This window comes from Triticum dicoccoides, chromosome 7A, assembly GCF_002162155.2.
Source record: "Triticum dicoccoides isolate Atlit2015 ecotype Zavitan chromosome 7A, WEW_v2.0, whole genome shotgun sequence".
NCBI lineage: Eukaryota > Viridiplantae > Streptophyta > Magnoliopsida > Poales > Poaceae > Triticum > Triticum dicoccoides.
Window position 1 is genome coordinate 33,527,888 of NC_041392.1, and position 15,274 is coordinate 33,543,161.

Genomic DNA, 15,274 nt, shown 5'->3' on the forward strand with positions numbered 1-15,274 from the left:
GCGTCTTCTCCTCTGAGGTGACTCGGGGGTTCGCCACCCCTCCCTCCCCTTTCCCTACCCTCCGCCGCTGCCCGAGGTGCCCTCCGGCACGCGCGCGCGACACCGGTGAAGGTGGCGGCGGGGATCTGGCGGCTTCACTTGCGAGGAGGGCCTAGGCAGCTAGGGCGGCGGCCCCGGATCTGGCAAGGCGGCGGCACCTAGGCGGCAGGCGCGCCCGCAGGTGTGGGTCATCGTCCTCGGCTGCGCAGGCGGCGAATCGACGGTGGACACGGTGCATGGTCGGTGGGCTGCTCCGGTGGCCCTCTGATCTCGGATCTGAAGGTTGCTTCTCCCCTTCCCTCTAGCCCGCTCACAACCTGTGCTAGCGTCGGTGCTTCTTCGCCGGTCTGTTGGTGGCTGGTTGCGGTGGTGTTTGTCGGGACCGGGAGAAATCCCTGGTTGGTGTCTCCGACCACGGCGGTGGCCAGGCCCGCGGGCGCGGCTCCCCTTCTTGAAGGCATCGGCGAGATCCCCTCTACCCACCCCTTCCCCTCTGTTCCAAGGTTAAATCCTGTAATCCCATGCGGATTCGGCGGTGGCGGCGCCCGGCGTCGTAACCTCCCTGGGGACGTTGTCTGGTTAGAAGGGTGTAGGTGTGTGGTGCTAGATACGAGGTTTGTGATTGCAGCGGGGGTCCGTGTGACAACTCGGGTTCCAGCGATGTCGGGCTTGCCATTCTATGTTTGGTGCTTGCTGGCCGTCCCCTGTTCGCCGGTGCTCGGCTCCCTTGAGCCTGGGTGTGAGAGGAAAGGGTTCCTCTTCCCGGCAACAGATCCGTGGCAGCTCAATGGGCACCAGGGCCATATTCCTCGCATCATGTGGATGCTCTACTTCCCTGTTGTTCGCCGCAAGCTCGCTGCTTCTTCAACTCCGATGTGCTGTTTCCTGCAGCTTACTCTCTTCTCGTTTGGACACCGGCGGTCTGTGCTTAAATGCCCAGTGAGGTATGCCCGTTGCTGCGACATGGATGCGTGCAAATGTTCTGTGTCTGCAACTCCAAGATCGTGCCTTTCCTTGTTCTAGGGTGAACTCATCCCTTGCTCGACGATGCGGCGTCCTTCGAGCCAGGAGGAGGGGGTTGGGTCCCTCTTCGGCGAGGGAGAAGAATGTGTGGTATCTTTCTGGTCCAGTGCAAGAGTTTGGGCGTGTTGGTGGCCAAGGCGGTTGGCAATGCCATTGTCGTTGATGTTTTCTTTGGCGCCGGTGTTTCAAGCTTCAAGGGCAGTCCTTTCTTCATGCGGTTCTCCATCTCTAACTAGTTTAGGTGCTTGTAGTTTGAGACTGTGTTGTAAGCTGTGTTCTTCAGCACCCATGTATCTTTGGGCCGCTCGTGTTTTATTTTCTTTGTAAGTGGCGTTGAGCTGGCACTTGTTGGCTGTAATATCTGCCCGGTTGATGGCTTTGTTAATTTAAAGCCGGGCTCATCCTCGAACCTTCGTTCTAAAAAATATATATATCCTCACTCTCACTCGGTGTGAGGGAGCTTGCATTGACCCTGCTAGTGCCGGCACCGTTAAAACTGAATTGTCGGGCATGATCATCTGTCCTCTCGCTTTGATTAATTAGTGGAGGCTGTGCACACTTCTTCCAGAGCGTAATTATACAAGTTAACTTTAATTATCATGGGATCTATTAGTAACTGATAGATGGTAGCAACGACAAGATCACCCAGTTAAGTAGTGGGTACGTACGTACGTACGCATGCATGTAGTGTAGTAATTGGCGGGAAATTAGTCACCCAATTAAAATAGATACGCGTGTAACATGCACGCGTGGTGTCAGCGTCTGTGCGGATTGGGGCCATGCAGAACGCACATGACCGGATCAACGGTGGTTTTGTTGTTGGTCAGTGCGAGTGAGTGGGTAAGCGGGCTGGCTTGCCCATCGTCGAGCTGCATGTCAACCCCCGTCTAACTTTCCAATGCCAGCACGGCGGGACGGCGAACTCATCAAGCCGGCGGCTACATTAACAAGCAACAAACCACCTGCTATCGGTTAGTGGCAGAGGGAGGTATGTATACGTGTGGCGTCCGTGCTGGCTGGCCGGATCAATCGCATGTCATCCCTTTTCCAAAGCTCTTCTTGGTGGAGTATGGAATGTGGGGAATGGATATGATGTGCTCTTCGCGATCGCCGTCTATCCGATATCTATGTGCCCTGGTAGCTAGCTAGTACGTGTTGCAACGCGTACACTACAAGCTTGGTTAGGAAACAGTGCCGTCTACGAGCGAGCGGCAATCACCAATGGCCAGGGACGGACCCAGGATTTGGGTATAGGGGGGCCAAGGCAACTTGGAAAATAATTGTCTAGTGCTAAAAAAAGTGTGCGCAACTAGAACATCGATACAATTGTGTTCGTTTAAATTTGGCCTGGCAAATTTCAATACAATCAAAAAAATAAAATACTTTCTCAGATCATAACTTAGTTGGCGGGTAATTAAATTTTAGTGGAAATTATCATTCAATTCTGAAGCAAGTCATCTCCCCTTGGACTGAATTGATAACTTGCACTTTAGATTATCAATAGATAGAGCAACTGAAACAACAGGCTTAAAAATCGAATTAATCCTTAAGGTGTTTGACGACGTTGTTCTATTTATAACCGTTTTGCAGATTACACAATCAAAAGAAATTAAGAGTCATTAGCATAATAGATCACACAATCAAGATAATTAAAAATTGAATGGACAATTTCGCTGTACATAAGATGATGGTTGAGAGACTAATAGACAATACTCCAGTCGAATTGACTAGTTGGCTTGACCATCGGAGAATTGGAGTGTAGTATGAAGGATTTCCCAACGCGGAGCCGGTGTGTCGCCTAGTTTAATCGGACTAAATTTAATCAGGATTTTTTTTGAGAAAAATTTAATCAGGATTAGTGAGGCAAGAAAGGAGCAGCGACGGCAGCTTTTTTTTTTGAGACAATCTCACGAAGCTTTTATTTAAGTCGTCACAATGTTTACAGGGACGAATGATAGATCACCTGGGTTGCCCAACCACACACGGCGGCCTACCCCAAGTGAGAGAGCATGCTTCGCTAGATTGTGAGCCTCGACATTCGAGCTCCTAAACTTATGGCTAAAAAGACAGGAAATAAAAAACTTTGATCGATCTACAATCTCTCTAATGATAGCACCGTATGACGCTGCACTCCCTTGTCTGATATCGTCAACAACTACCTTGCAGTCTGAGGCTACTGAAATTCTGCGCTCGTAAAGATCGTCCGCCAAGGCTAGTGATTCCCGTATTGCCAACGCCTCCAGCGTCGCAGGGTCATCTAAGCCATGGAAAGTGATTGTGGACGCTCCCAAGAAAATCCCCTGCCTGTCCCGGCAAACTGCAGCAACCGCACCAACCGGCCTGGTCCTCATAAGCGCAGCATCCACATTGATCTTGCAATTCCCTTCTTGTGGCGGTATCCACCTTGCCCGACTAGGCTGAACCACCCTGGGCTGACCCTGCGGTTTTGCCACAACCTGAAGGTCACTGATGAAGGCAGCAATGAAACCATTCATTGCATATGGCGTTTGGTGTATCCCCTCGTGGATCAATTTCCTCCTGGAACTCCAGATTGCCCATAACGTGACCCCGACTCTGGTGAAGTCTGCATGCGATAATGTGCTATTCAAAGTAAACAGCCATGTTTTGGCGCAGGCATCATCACATGTGCTCATTTGCTCGACCAGGTGTTCCGGTGCCAAGGACCAGACACTTCTCGACAACGCGCACTCGAGCAAGGCGTGCCTCCAGGAATCTGCCGCCCCGCACAGCTGGCATGCTGGCGAAGTTGCCATATGGCGGTGGTGGAGGATATCATATGTGGGAATAGACTCTCTCGCCAAACGCCACAGGAACACACAGATCTTGTTCGGTACTTCTGTCTTCCAGAGAGACGACCAGCTGCTTCCTTCATCGTTGCCAGAAGTGCCCTCGGCGCCATACAGCCAATTCTCATGGTTGAGCTTAGTGTTTTGTATCATGCGGTATGCTGACCTGACAGTAAAGTTACCTCTCTTTTCTCTGCTCCAAGCCCAGAAATCTTCCACTCTCCTTGTGCACAAGGGTATCCTCAATATTGCCTCAGCATCTATAGGGATAAATATGGACTGAACTGTCTCCTCTGGGACCTCTTGCCTCGGGATCTAAGGAAGTGATTGGCCATGGGACCTCTTGCCTCGGGATCCAGTTGTGTTCCCATATGAGCGTGTGCTCTCCTGTTCCAATTCTTCTAACGACACCTTGCTTCATTATATCCCTTTCGTCCAGTATGGCCTGCCAGATTTGTGAGGGGTGTGATCCCAGTTCGGCCTCCAATAGGCCTATCTCCGGGAAGTATGCGGCCTTGATGATTAAAGAGCTTAGGTTGTTTGGATTGTCTAGCAATCTCCATGCTTGCCTGGCCAGTAACGCAAGGTTAAATATCTCAAGGTCGCGGAAGCCCAAACCTCCCATATATTTCGGCCTCACCATGATCTCCCACGATACCCACGCTGGTTTCCGTTTACCTTGCTTGCTGCCCCACCAGAGCTGCCTTATGATGGACGTAACACTGTCACATAAACCTCTCGGTAACCTGAAGCACGCCATAGAGTAAAGTGGGATAGCCTGAGCAACAGATTTGATTAGAACCTCCTTTCCTGCTGAGGATAGTAGCTTCTCCATCCAACCCTTGACCTTCTCCCACACTCGGTCTCGCAGGTACTTGAATGTGCCATTTTTTGAGTGGCCCACATCTGTTGGCATACCCAAGTATTTATCACTTAATGATTCTCTATGGACTTGAATGGCATTTTTCACACTGTCTCGAGTGGTCTGAGGGCACCCCTTACTGAAGAAAAGAGTCGACTTATCATTATTTACTCTTTGACCAGATGCCCCACAATAAGCATCCAATAGGTTTGACACCGCATTTGCCCCCTCAACACTCGCTTTGAAAAACAGCAGGCTGTCATCTGCAAACAAGAGGTGGTTCACAGCCGGGGCTGATGGTGCCACCTTGATTCCTTCTAGTACCAATGACTGAGAACTGGATTTTAAAAGGCACGAAAGGCCCTCCGCTGCAATCAGAAACAAGTAAGGGGAAATTGGATCTCCCTATCGAATACCTCTCGATGGGTTGAACTGCTCTAGTTTTTCTCCGTTGAAAAGAACTGAAAATGACACTGAAGATACCATGTTCATCACTATGTCAACCCAAGGTTGTGCAAACCCCAGCTTGGACATTATAGCCCTCAGATATGGCCACTCCAGACGATCATAGGCTTTCATCATGTCATGCTTTAGGGCGCATGTGCTGTTGGCTTTAGCCCTGGACCTCTTCATAAAATGCAGGCACTCATAGGCACAAATGATGTTGTCTGTTATTAGCCTGCCTGGGACAAAAGCTGACTGTTCCTCAGAGATGATGTCAGGAAGTATTTGTTTTAATCTGTTCGCCACAACCTTTGAAGCAATCTTGTATAGGACGTTGCACAAGCTTATTGGTCGGAATTGAGAGAGAAGGGTTGCATTCATTACCTTTGGTATTAACACCAAGACAGTATCATTGATGCTCTCCGCGCTCTCTTCCCCCCTGACAATCCTGAGGACAGTTCGTGTGGTCTCCTCCCCGCATAAAGACCAGTGTCTTTGGGAAAAATGAGCCGGGAAGCCGTCTGGTCCTGGCGCCTTTGTGGGAAACATTTGGAAGAGGGCCACCTTCACCTCTTCATTCGTATAGGGAGCACATAAAATATTGTTCATGCTTGCTGTCACCTTAACTGGGACATGCGCCACCATGTCGTCTAGCCCAGACACTCCTTCCGACGTGTATAGTGTTTGATAGAAATCATTGACCATCTCCCTTAGCTCCTCTGGGTTCTCGATGAGCACTCCCAAAGAGTTTGCTAGCGCTTTCACCATGTTTTTCTTTCGCCTTATGCTCGCCCTAAGATGAAAAAACCGAGTATTCTTATCGCCTGCAGCAAGCCACTCAATCCGAGATCTCCGTCGCCACATCAGTTCCTCTCGATGATACAATTCCACGAGTTTATCATTGATCTTTGTCTCCACATGTGAAGGCCCCGTCCTCCGAGCGTCACCCCGTAGGCGATCCAGCTCTGTTTTTAGGGCACGAATCTCTTTGCGTACACTGCCGAAAGTGTCCCTATTCCATCTCGACAGATCAGTTGCTAGCTCTGTTAGCTTTCGCCGGATTTCCTCTACTGTATGACCTGGATGTTTGGAATTCCACTTTTCCAGGATTGTATCTTTCCAATGCTCATGCGTTTCCCACATAGTTTCGTACTTGAAGCCTTTCCGTCACAACGATGCATTGGGTTCATTTATTTCCAACAAAATTGGACAATGATCCGACGTAGCAGCTGTTAGGTGAGGCAAGCTCGCTAGAGGATACTGAGCACTCCACTCGGCCGATCCTAGGGCCCTGTCTAGTCTAACTCGGGTGAAAGTGCCACCCGCTACCTTTTTCTCAAAAGTCCAAAAGCGGCCTGTATGTCCCAGGTCCATCAACATGCACACGTCAATGGTATCACGAAAACCCTGCATCTGGGCATTGCTGCGCTGCCCAACTCCTTCATGCTCATCTGGACGCAGAACTTCATTGAAATCGCTGATACACAACCATGGCAACATGCTCATGCTGCTTATGTTCTTGAGTACAGTCCATGTTTGGTGTCTCAAATGTGTTTGGGCTTCCCCGTACACACATGTAAATCTCCAAGGATCTTTGCCTGGGTCCAGAATCAAACAGTCAATATGGTAAACAGAATAACCCAAAATCTCAACTTTTATTGGATTGTTCCAAAAAATTCCAATGCCACCACTTCTTCCTTGGCTATCTATAGCAAACTATTATCATAACCCAACGTACCAGCAAGTGATTCTACCCTACCTCTCTCGATTTGAGTTTCTACAATACAGAGAATAGGGGGGGGAAACTTCTTCGCTAGCTTGCGAAGCTCGTTAACTGTCGCGGCATTGCTCACGCCACGACAGTTCCAACATAGGGTATTCATTGCTCCCAGCGACCCTCCAGGTTGGAGGACGCCGATGAATTCTCTTGAAACTTGGACACCAACGAGATCTTGGGAGCGGTCTCTGAGGCTGTACCAATCTTGGCTCTCTTGGGCTCCTGCTTGGAAGACGGGCTGGTCGCCGGTGGAGGAGCTAGTAGTAGGAGAGTAGGCTCCCTCGCCAATGTACTCGGTGCTGCAGGTGCCACCTGCGTCTGGTGGTTCAAGGTCTGATTCCCGTCACCCACATCCCCCTTAGTGCGCTTGCAGCTTTCATCAATCTCTGTCATTGTGGTGTCGTGTGTCATGCCCTTGTCTGCTTCTTCGGCTAATGCCGCTCCTCGCCCACCTGATTGGCCTGCACGCCCAGCCCCTCTGCCTCGACCACCTCGGCCACCTCTTCTAGCAAAGCGATTCTGGCCAGGTCCCGGTCCAGCCCCTCGGAACCACTCTGCACGCAACTCCTTAAAAACTAGCGCCGACTTTGGGTGGATGCCGTTGCCGTGTTCCTTGAACTGGTGCCCTAGGTGGCCACACACGGCGCACCAATCCAGAAGCCTTTCATACTTAACTTTGAAGATATGCCGCTCCTCTTTCTGAACCAGGCTGACCGCATTCTTTAGGGGTTTGAACACATTGATCTTGATCCTCACCCTGTAGAAATTACCTTCGAAATCCCGAGATTTTGGCTCCGCATACACAAACTCTCCCACCTTCCTGGCTAGGGCTTTTATGAGGGGATAGAAGCCATCAGGCAGATCATGTATTTGCATCCACAACTCCATCGTGTCCAGCTCCACTAGAGAGGGCTTTGTGAATCCATCATATTCAGCCATGATCACCGCATTGCCCTTGTAGTTCCACGGCCCATCATGCATAGCACGTTCCAAGTCTCCCAAACACGCAAATTGCATCGTGTAAAGATTTTCCTCGAGGGGGCGGATCTGCACCGGCTGCGCAAGGTCCCATGCCGCTCGCATTGTCTTGAAAAAACCATATTGACTGTACTTCTTCTCCGTGTGGACACGCGCTATGGCCATCCATCTAGTTGTCACCGGCGGCAGTGGATCTTCCTTCTCCACCACCACATCATCCATGTCCTCCTCCTGGAGGCCCAGCTCGCTCATCAACACCTCCAGGTCCCTCGCCTTGGAGTTCGATGCTGACGCCGCCATGATGTGCCCTAACCCGATGAAAACTTCCGATCGGGTACTTCGCCAAAACCCTAGCCTTACCCCGAACCAAAAGGATGAATGCCAAGACCGGGCAGCGCTGCCAGAGCGCCCCTTGATCGGTCCAAGCGCAGCCCTTCGGCATAGACGGGAGGAGGGTAGCCGGAACCCTACGGTAGCGATCGAAGTTGCCGCCGAGGGGAGAAGAAACCCTAACTAGAGGGGAGTTTTAGCCGCCGAGGCGAGGCCATGACGGCGGCTGGCAGCCTTGAACACGAGGGCTAACCTATCCTTTTAGTGTAACGTCATGGCCTAATGGGCTAGTAGTTAGTACTAGATGGAAAGGACGCCATGGCATTAGTGGGCTTTTCTATGGACTTCCTTTCTCCAGAATTGTTTTTACTCTCTCCGTCTGGGCCAGGGGGGGCCTAGTACGTAGATTGATCCAATCTCATTGCTAATTACTCGTAGCTCCTAGCAAAATTGCCGATCGTTAGGGGCCTTGGCTCCGCCACTTCCAATGGCGACGCACGTACGTTTGTCAGGAGCAGTCGCGGTCCCTTAATTCCTTCCTCCTTTGTGCTGCTGCTAGCTATTACTGGTCCTGTTGAAAGAGAAAAAGAAGGAAATCAGCATCCTTTTGGGAGATGATCCATACATCGACTACACATAATGAGAAAACAAAAAGGACAAGATAAACACGGCAACACACACGAACGACGTTTCGAGATGTATATAAAGCGAGACGAAAGACTATTTCAAGATGTATGGATCATACGGTGGGGAGTAGTGGGGAGGTGCATGAGCTAACACTAGCTAGCTTGCCTCCTATGGATAATATAGTGTGGTGTGTGTTTTTGTAGCTTCGTTTTTAATTAACTTTTGCATGCATGAGATGGAGACAGAATCATGCGTGTGTGGCTGCTCCAAAGCCGCGGGCATTTGCTTTTAATTTATGTATTAAGTTGGAAGCGCATGAAGATCCAACTCCACTTCGTACCATATCATGCAACGACTTCATTTGTTTAGACTTTTGAGTGGCAGATTTTTCTTCCCTCACAGAGTCTACTAGATGATACCCGGCGGGTTGCTGCGGAAAATGAAGCTGATAAAAGATTCTACAAAGACAATAAATAAATGTTTACTGAAAAAGGTCTGTAGAAATAGTTTAACTCGGAATGCTATGTTAGTAAACAAATCAACTACAATTGATATGTTCGTTACAACATCCTTAATGTGAGATTACATTATATTGGGCACGAAAAGAAAAGGTGACGGTTCGCAGAGGCGATTGTATAAAGAAGTCAAAGCTGCTAGTTTGCTTCCGATCAGCTGAGCTATACTTTAAAACATGTTTTACTTGCTTTTTCCGTTGTAAGCTGCAGCTATAAAAATTCATGTAATAACTCAAAAGACTTATGTACCTATTTTTTTATTTAAAGATATACTCAATGGATCTCTATTGAAACACATGCTACGAAGTAGCATGTTAGCGTTACTATAATTTTGTTGGCTATTCATCTTTCCATTGACAGTCAGACAAATGAGCAAAGCAATAGTACATGATAGATAAAAAAATCTAATTAAATTCCAATTATCTAGATGTCCAAACTTTACAGTTTAGAGTATGGCAAATAGAAATATACTCCCTCCGTAAACATTTATAAGAACTTTTGGATAACTTTTCTAGCGAGTACCAACTAAGGCCGGAAATATTTTCTTACCGGTCCTTCATGTAGAATTCGGTCTTGATCCCATGAAAACCAAGAGACTCAGCAATTGAATATTATACTTATAGTTGTAAACTGAAACTGTCGGAAAAACAATGATTAATATGCACATCCACTTATATGACATCTGTGTACAATGTACTTGTGGTATTTTCCTAGTGTAGATAAAGAAATCATTAAGCAAGAAACAGTATATAGCATAGGGACCAACAAATCTGAAGAAATGGTAAAATGATCTTACCTCAATTCTGTAATTATCTGATCTGATAAAAAAATCACTTGCAGTAATAAGTGGAACTATGATATTTGTTGCAACTCTATCAGTGCCTCAAATACCACGTACATGATTAATCATATGATGGACACTTTGCTATCTTCTAGAGACCAATAAATTGTCAGTTGGGAATGGTACAGAATAAAGGGAATACGATGTTACTATACTATAGTGCATTGACCACCGTGGCTTGAGAAAAAAAAAAGTGCTACCGCCAAAGAGATGCAATTAAAGCAATAGGTAGAAAGATGTTTCATTATCAAATAAGTAAAAAATCATTTACCTACAACGCTCCTCGTGATCTTCATGAACAAATAAAGCAATATCAAGAATTGTACTCGATCATGAAAGGCTTTGATCGTCACAAATGAAAAGCAAATCATGTGGGGAAATCAGCCTTCAAACTCATAGAATCCTCGAAATACTAATCTCTCCATCAATGTTGCTGAGCAGGCTGCAGCGGTGAGCAGATGACCCAATGGAGTGATGGCGAGGCGATGGCCATGGCCAGTTCATGCTGGGCAAGTGTCGGTGTACTAGAGTAGGGGTACCCTAGTATCCCGAATTTATGCACGGGCAGTCGCAGCATCCCGCGGCAAGGCTTGCCGGGTGACCGCCAAGGTTCTGCGTGGTTCCTTTGGAGCCATTCAAGAACAAAGTATCCAAGTCAAAGAGACAAGACCCCGGCAAGAGGAGCTTGCCGGGAAGGCCAACCAAGGCATCTCAAGACCCCGGCAAGAGGAGCTTGCCGGGAAGGCCAACCAAGGCACCTCAAGAAACTTGCCGCGGCGCGCCACGCATCCCGGCAAGGCCCGGTGAGCGACAAGCTCCCGGACGTGACAAGACAACGACCGCGGCAAGCCACCACTCTGTGCCCGCGCTCCAGCACATCCACCAACGTGTCGCTCTGGGACCCTTCCAGGCGTACGTGGCGGGAGGCTGTGCAGCCTGCGATGCGCGGTGGCGAGCGGCGCTGACAAGATCGCCATCGTGGCGAGCGGTGGCGTCCCTGACGGTCCCTTTTGCACTGTTCACTACTAGAAAAACCGCTACTAATGGTGCACCTAATTTGGCCACGCCATTAGTAATTTTTACTAATGGCGCATCAGTGGTGCGCCATTAGTATCTGGTATACTAATGGCGCACCACTGGTGCGCCATTAGTATAGGCCACGGTGCGCCATTAGTATGCCTTCCAGGCGCCATGTATACCCAGGTGCTTTGGCATACTAATGGCGCACGACCACGAGATGCGTCATTAGTAACAGCGGCATACTAATGGCGCACTGTCCAGTGATGCGCCATTAGTATGCTTTGTCATACTAATGGCGCACTGTCATGTGATGCGCCATTAGTATGAATATTAGGTTTTTTTATTTTTTATTTTCTGTTTTTTGCACAGGTTACAAAATGTATAATTTGACAAAATATAGACAGCACACATCAACAACAGATTCATCGAATACAATAGAAGATTAGTCTTTAATACAATTCATCATATTAGTCTCCGAATACAATTCATCATATTAGTCTCCAATTTTTATTATAGTAAGAATATTACAATGTCTTTACAAGTTTCCAATAAAAGGAAAATTGCAAGGAAATAAAAAAAAACCTAAAGCTAATCTTCTAGTAATCTTTTCTTCTTTTTCTTCACTTTATCCCTGCAAAATGTAACAAAATAAACAGAAACACAAACAAACTATTAATAACATGTCAATACTGTCATTTTTTCAGACCAAGTAACTAACAACTTCAGTGAGACAGGCACAGTGCAGTGTGAATTTCAATTGGCTAAATCATATATAGAAATCAGTATCTTCTCTATGAACCTGAAACTGAGATGACTGGACTAATTTTGCACATTTGATTTATGAATTTATTCTTCTTCGACAACCAACTAAACTTCGGATCACCTTCTAAGCATCTGTACATACTACATAGGCTGATTAATCCAACAGTCACAATGCAAATATCGACTATTTCCATTCAACTTCTTCACTTACTCATTATTATCTAATGAAACCATTTGTAACTAATGAAGCAGATTGGCTGAAGTTATCATGTCTACATTTGGCTGGTAGGATGGAACATTTCTGGATTGGGAGTCAATGAGCTTTATGCTTTCAATTCTCACTGTTTTATTCAGGTGGTACAAGTAACATTTCAGCCTATTTCTAGATAAAAGCCCACCCTCTGTATGAGGCTTCACTGCCCAAAAGGCTGAAGTTGGAATATGATCAAAATATTCAGAGCACTATAGGGCCAAAATGGTCCTTTGAATTCAATAGTTGATTTCGGAGCACTATAGGGTCAAAATGGTCCTTTGAATTCAGTAGTTGATTTCTGAGCCAAAATACTATTTATTTTATTTGTGCGCAATATTGCCTTTTTTTCAAAATAATAGCATAAGGCTCAAGACTTGTATCATTTTCAAGTTAGATTCTAAAATTCCTGGGTGCCAAAACTTTGAGAAACATCACATTAAACACCAACTATTTTTCAAAGGAAATCGATACACATTGTTAAAAGGTGAACCCATTATGCTTTCAAATGAATATATATAAACTGCTAAAAATATGTCTTGCCAAAAGGCACAGATGCATCACTTGATTTAACTAATATGCATGGAAAAGCATCATCTTAGTGACAAACAAACTGCAAAGTTAGGAAATAAAAGGAGAAATCAAAAGAACAAGCATACAAAATACATCTAGTATACAGGCAATTTATTAAATACCTGATGAGGGTTGCGATCAATAATTGACTGCTCCTTGAACTTCAGCTTACATGAATATTCGCGATTACCTTGAATGCGCATAGTACCATAGTGATCACAGTACAGTTTACCCAATATGAGATTGTAAATGGAAGTGGTCACCTGTGATAGCATATTTTCAGTTAATCATTTCACAGAGTCAATCATTTCACAGAGTTAACCATTTCTTGATAACTAGGTAATAATACCTTGCTCCACTGGAAAACTTCACCATCATCAAACTCCAGTGTTAACACACCAACAGGATCAAGTTGAATGGAGCGACCCCAGAACTTGCTCTTTAGGTTGCTATCTGCCCAAAACCTCCAGCCATTTCCCTCACAGTGGCATGCAACAACCATTGGATGATGACTAACCTGGCAAGTGGTATTGAATATTTTTATATAAACCAACATGCAGAAGCAAATAAACTAAACTTCAAGAAAATCTGTAGTGGCCTCAAATATCTGTTAGTCTACAAAAGAAAGGCTATTTGATGATCCAACATGTACAGAGTAGAAAATCCGAAGTAACGACTACATGGGGCACTGCAGCAGTATTGCAGCGGGCTCTTCTGAAAGCAGTATTCAAACTAGTTCATGGAGAAGTTTAAGGTGTTACGTTACATAAACTCACTATCAGAATGTAAGAAATAAGTTAGGAGAATGAACAGTGGACTATGCTAACCAACAGTAAGAACCTGTTCTTCATATTACTAGATTTCTAAAGGTTCATAAAAATACCTTTTCTGAGAAAAAACGAAGACCTTTATCTGGATAATCTGCTTCATAGGTCTCCCCAAGAAGAGGGTTGAAGGGCTTACAACTCCTTCCATCCGTAGAGGCATAACCAGAAACAGCAAATGCTGCAACGCTTAGAATCCTCATCACACTATCCCCCTGAGTATTCAACATAGAGATGTAAGATGCATAAATGTGGTTCATCTCATGATAGAAATAAGCAAATAAACATGTCCAATCACAAGTTAGTTATTGCCACTACTACAGATAGCATGCACACAGAAAAGTTCTGACATCTTTGCAAAGAAACAAAATGGTAGAGAACAGGTTAAACATAATGACACCAAGAAGTGTTAGAGGCGGATTTAGAATGCACTCGAATGAGTTTAGAGTAAAAGGAAGACATTGCATAAAGGTGTAATATGTAGGACACAAACAGGAGTAATCACATAAGTACATTGATATCCTCTTTGGTACAAACCAAAACTAAGATTGGATATATACTACAACTGCAAAGTAGGAGATAACAAGAACAACCTGAAGAGGAGTAGAGGACACGGTGCAAAATCGAACAAAACCACCTCTAAGCTACTTATGTTTCAGGTTAAACTACTTAAGTTCTACTCCCTCCGTTCAAAAATAGATGACTCAGCTTTGTACTAACTTTAGTACAAAGTTGGGTCATCTATTTTGGAACGGAGGGAGTAGTATGAAAGGGAAAGTCACGCACTTCCCGTCACATGCTGAGAATAATGAGGAAGAAGACATACCCTTTTGCCCCATTCATATGCACGATCAATAAGGTAGGAATACTCAAGATCCTCGAAACATTTTTGTAATGATGAAAGAGGTTCATTGAAGTAAACAGGCAGACAGACTTTGGTAAGATCCTTTCCTATGTTGTCCTTGATCATTGACCACAAACTAACACCCTTCTCTTTCTCAACTGGATCTGGTAGCTTCTTACGCCTTCTCACATACGGATAATTAATTCCAACAGACTTCATAGAAGGATCAATTCCATCCATCGGGTAGTCGTCCTCATCATCTGAACCAGCTTCAGATCTTTGGAAATCAGATCCACTGCTTTTAAAAGAACTAGATGAAAGGAAATCAGTTGTATCAAAATATATGTTCTCTTCATCGTCAGTCTCCTCTTCAACAGGATCTTGTGGTTCATTGTAATCATCAGACTCGCTACCACTTCCTTATGAAAAAAGAGGAATGGTAATTTAAGTTGTCGACAAAGGTAAATCAAATATTGAATCGACATTCATGATATAATCCAAAGAGAGTTTGCAAGGAACACCGAGGACTCCATAAAAGAGAAATCCAATATGTGCATTCAAGACCTCGGAAAGTTGGTATCTAAGAACAGCAAATGAAGAAATCATGAATGGAAAGTTGGTGAGGAGGGTTGGGGAAGGAGCTCACCACGGCTCCATGCCCTGGATCTGGTGTGAGGGAGGGGGAAGGGAGCTCGCCGTGGTCAGGTGGGAGAGGAAGAGGCGGGCGGCCGGGGCTTCCCGATCTAAATCAAAGTCGA

General features: G+C 46.0%; 1 protein-coding gene across 1 annotated transcript; it reads right to left on the reverse strand.

Moving 5' to 3' along the window:
- Positions 1-12,943: 12,943 nt before the first annotated feature.
- Positions 12,944-14,902, reverse strand: LOC119332977 (oxysterol-binding protein-related protein 1B-like). Its single transcript, XM_037606039.1, has 4 exons — positions 14,499-14,902; positions 13,732-13,887; positions 13,198-13,365; positions 12,944-13,111 (listed from the first exon to the last, which is right to left on the reverse strand). The coding sequence occupies exons 1-4, from the start codon at positions 14,754-14,756 to the stop codon at positions 12,944-12,946; spliced, it is 750 nt and encodes a 249-aa protein (XP_037461936.1). The 5' UTR covers positions 14,757-14,902.
- Between the last annotated feature and the right edge of the window lie 372 nt (positions 14,903-15,274).

Excerpts from the sequence above, each read along its gene's own strand:
- LOC119332977 (XM_037606039.1), bottom strand. The coding sequence starts at position 14,756 with ATGGATGGAATTGATCCTTCTATGAAGTCTGTTGGAATTAATTATCCG. Across the intron at positions 13,366-13,731 it reads TTCGTTTTTTCTCAGAAAAG|GTTAGTCATCATCCAATGGT; the intron begins GTATTTTTATGA and ends ACCACTTGCCAG. Across the intron at positions 13,112-13,197 it reads AAGTTTTCCAGTGGAGCAAG|GTGACCACTTCCATTTACAA; the intron begins GTATTATTACCT and ends ATGCTATCACAG.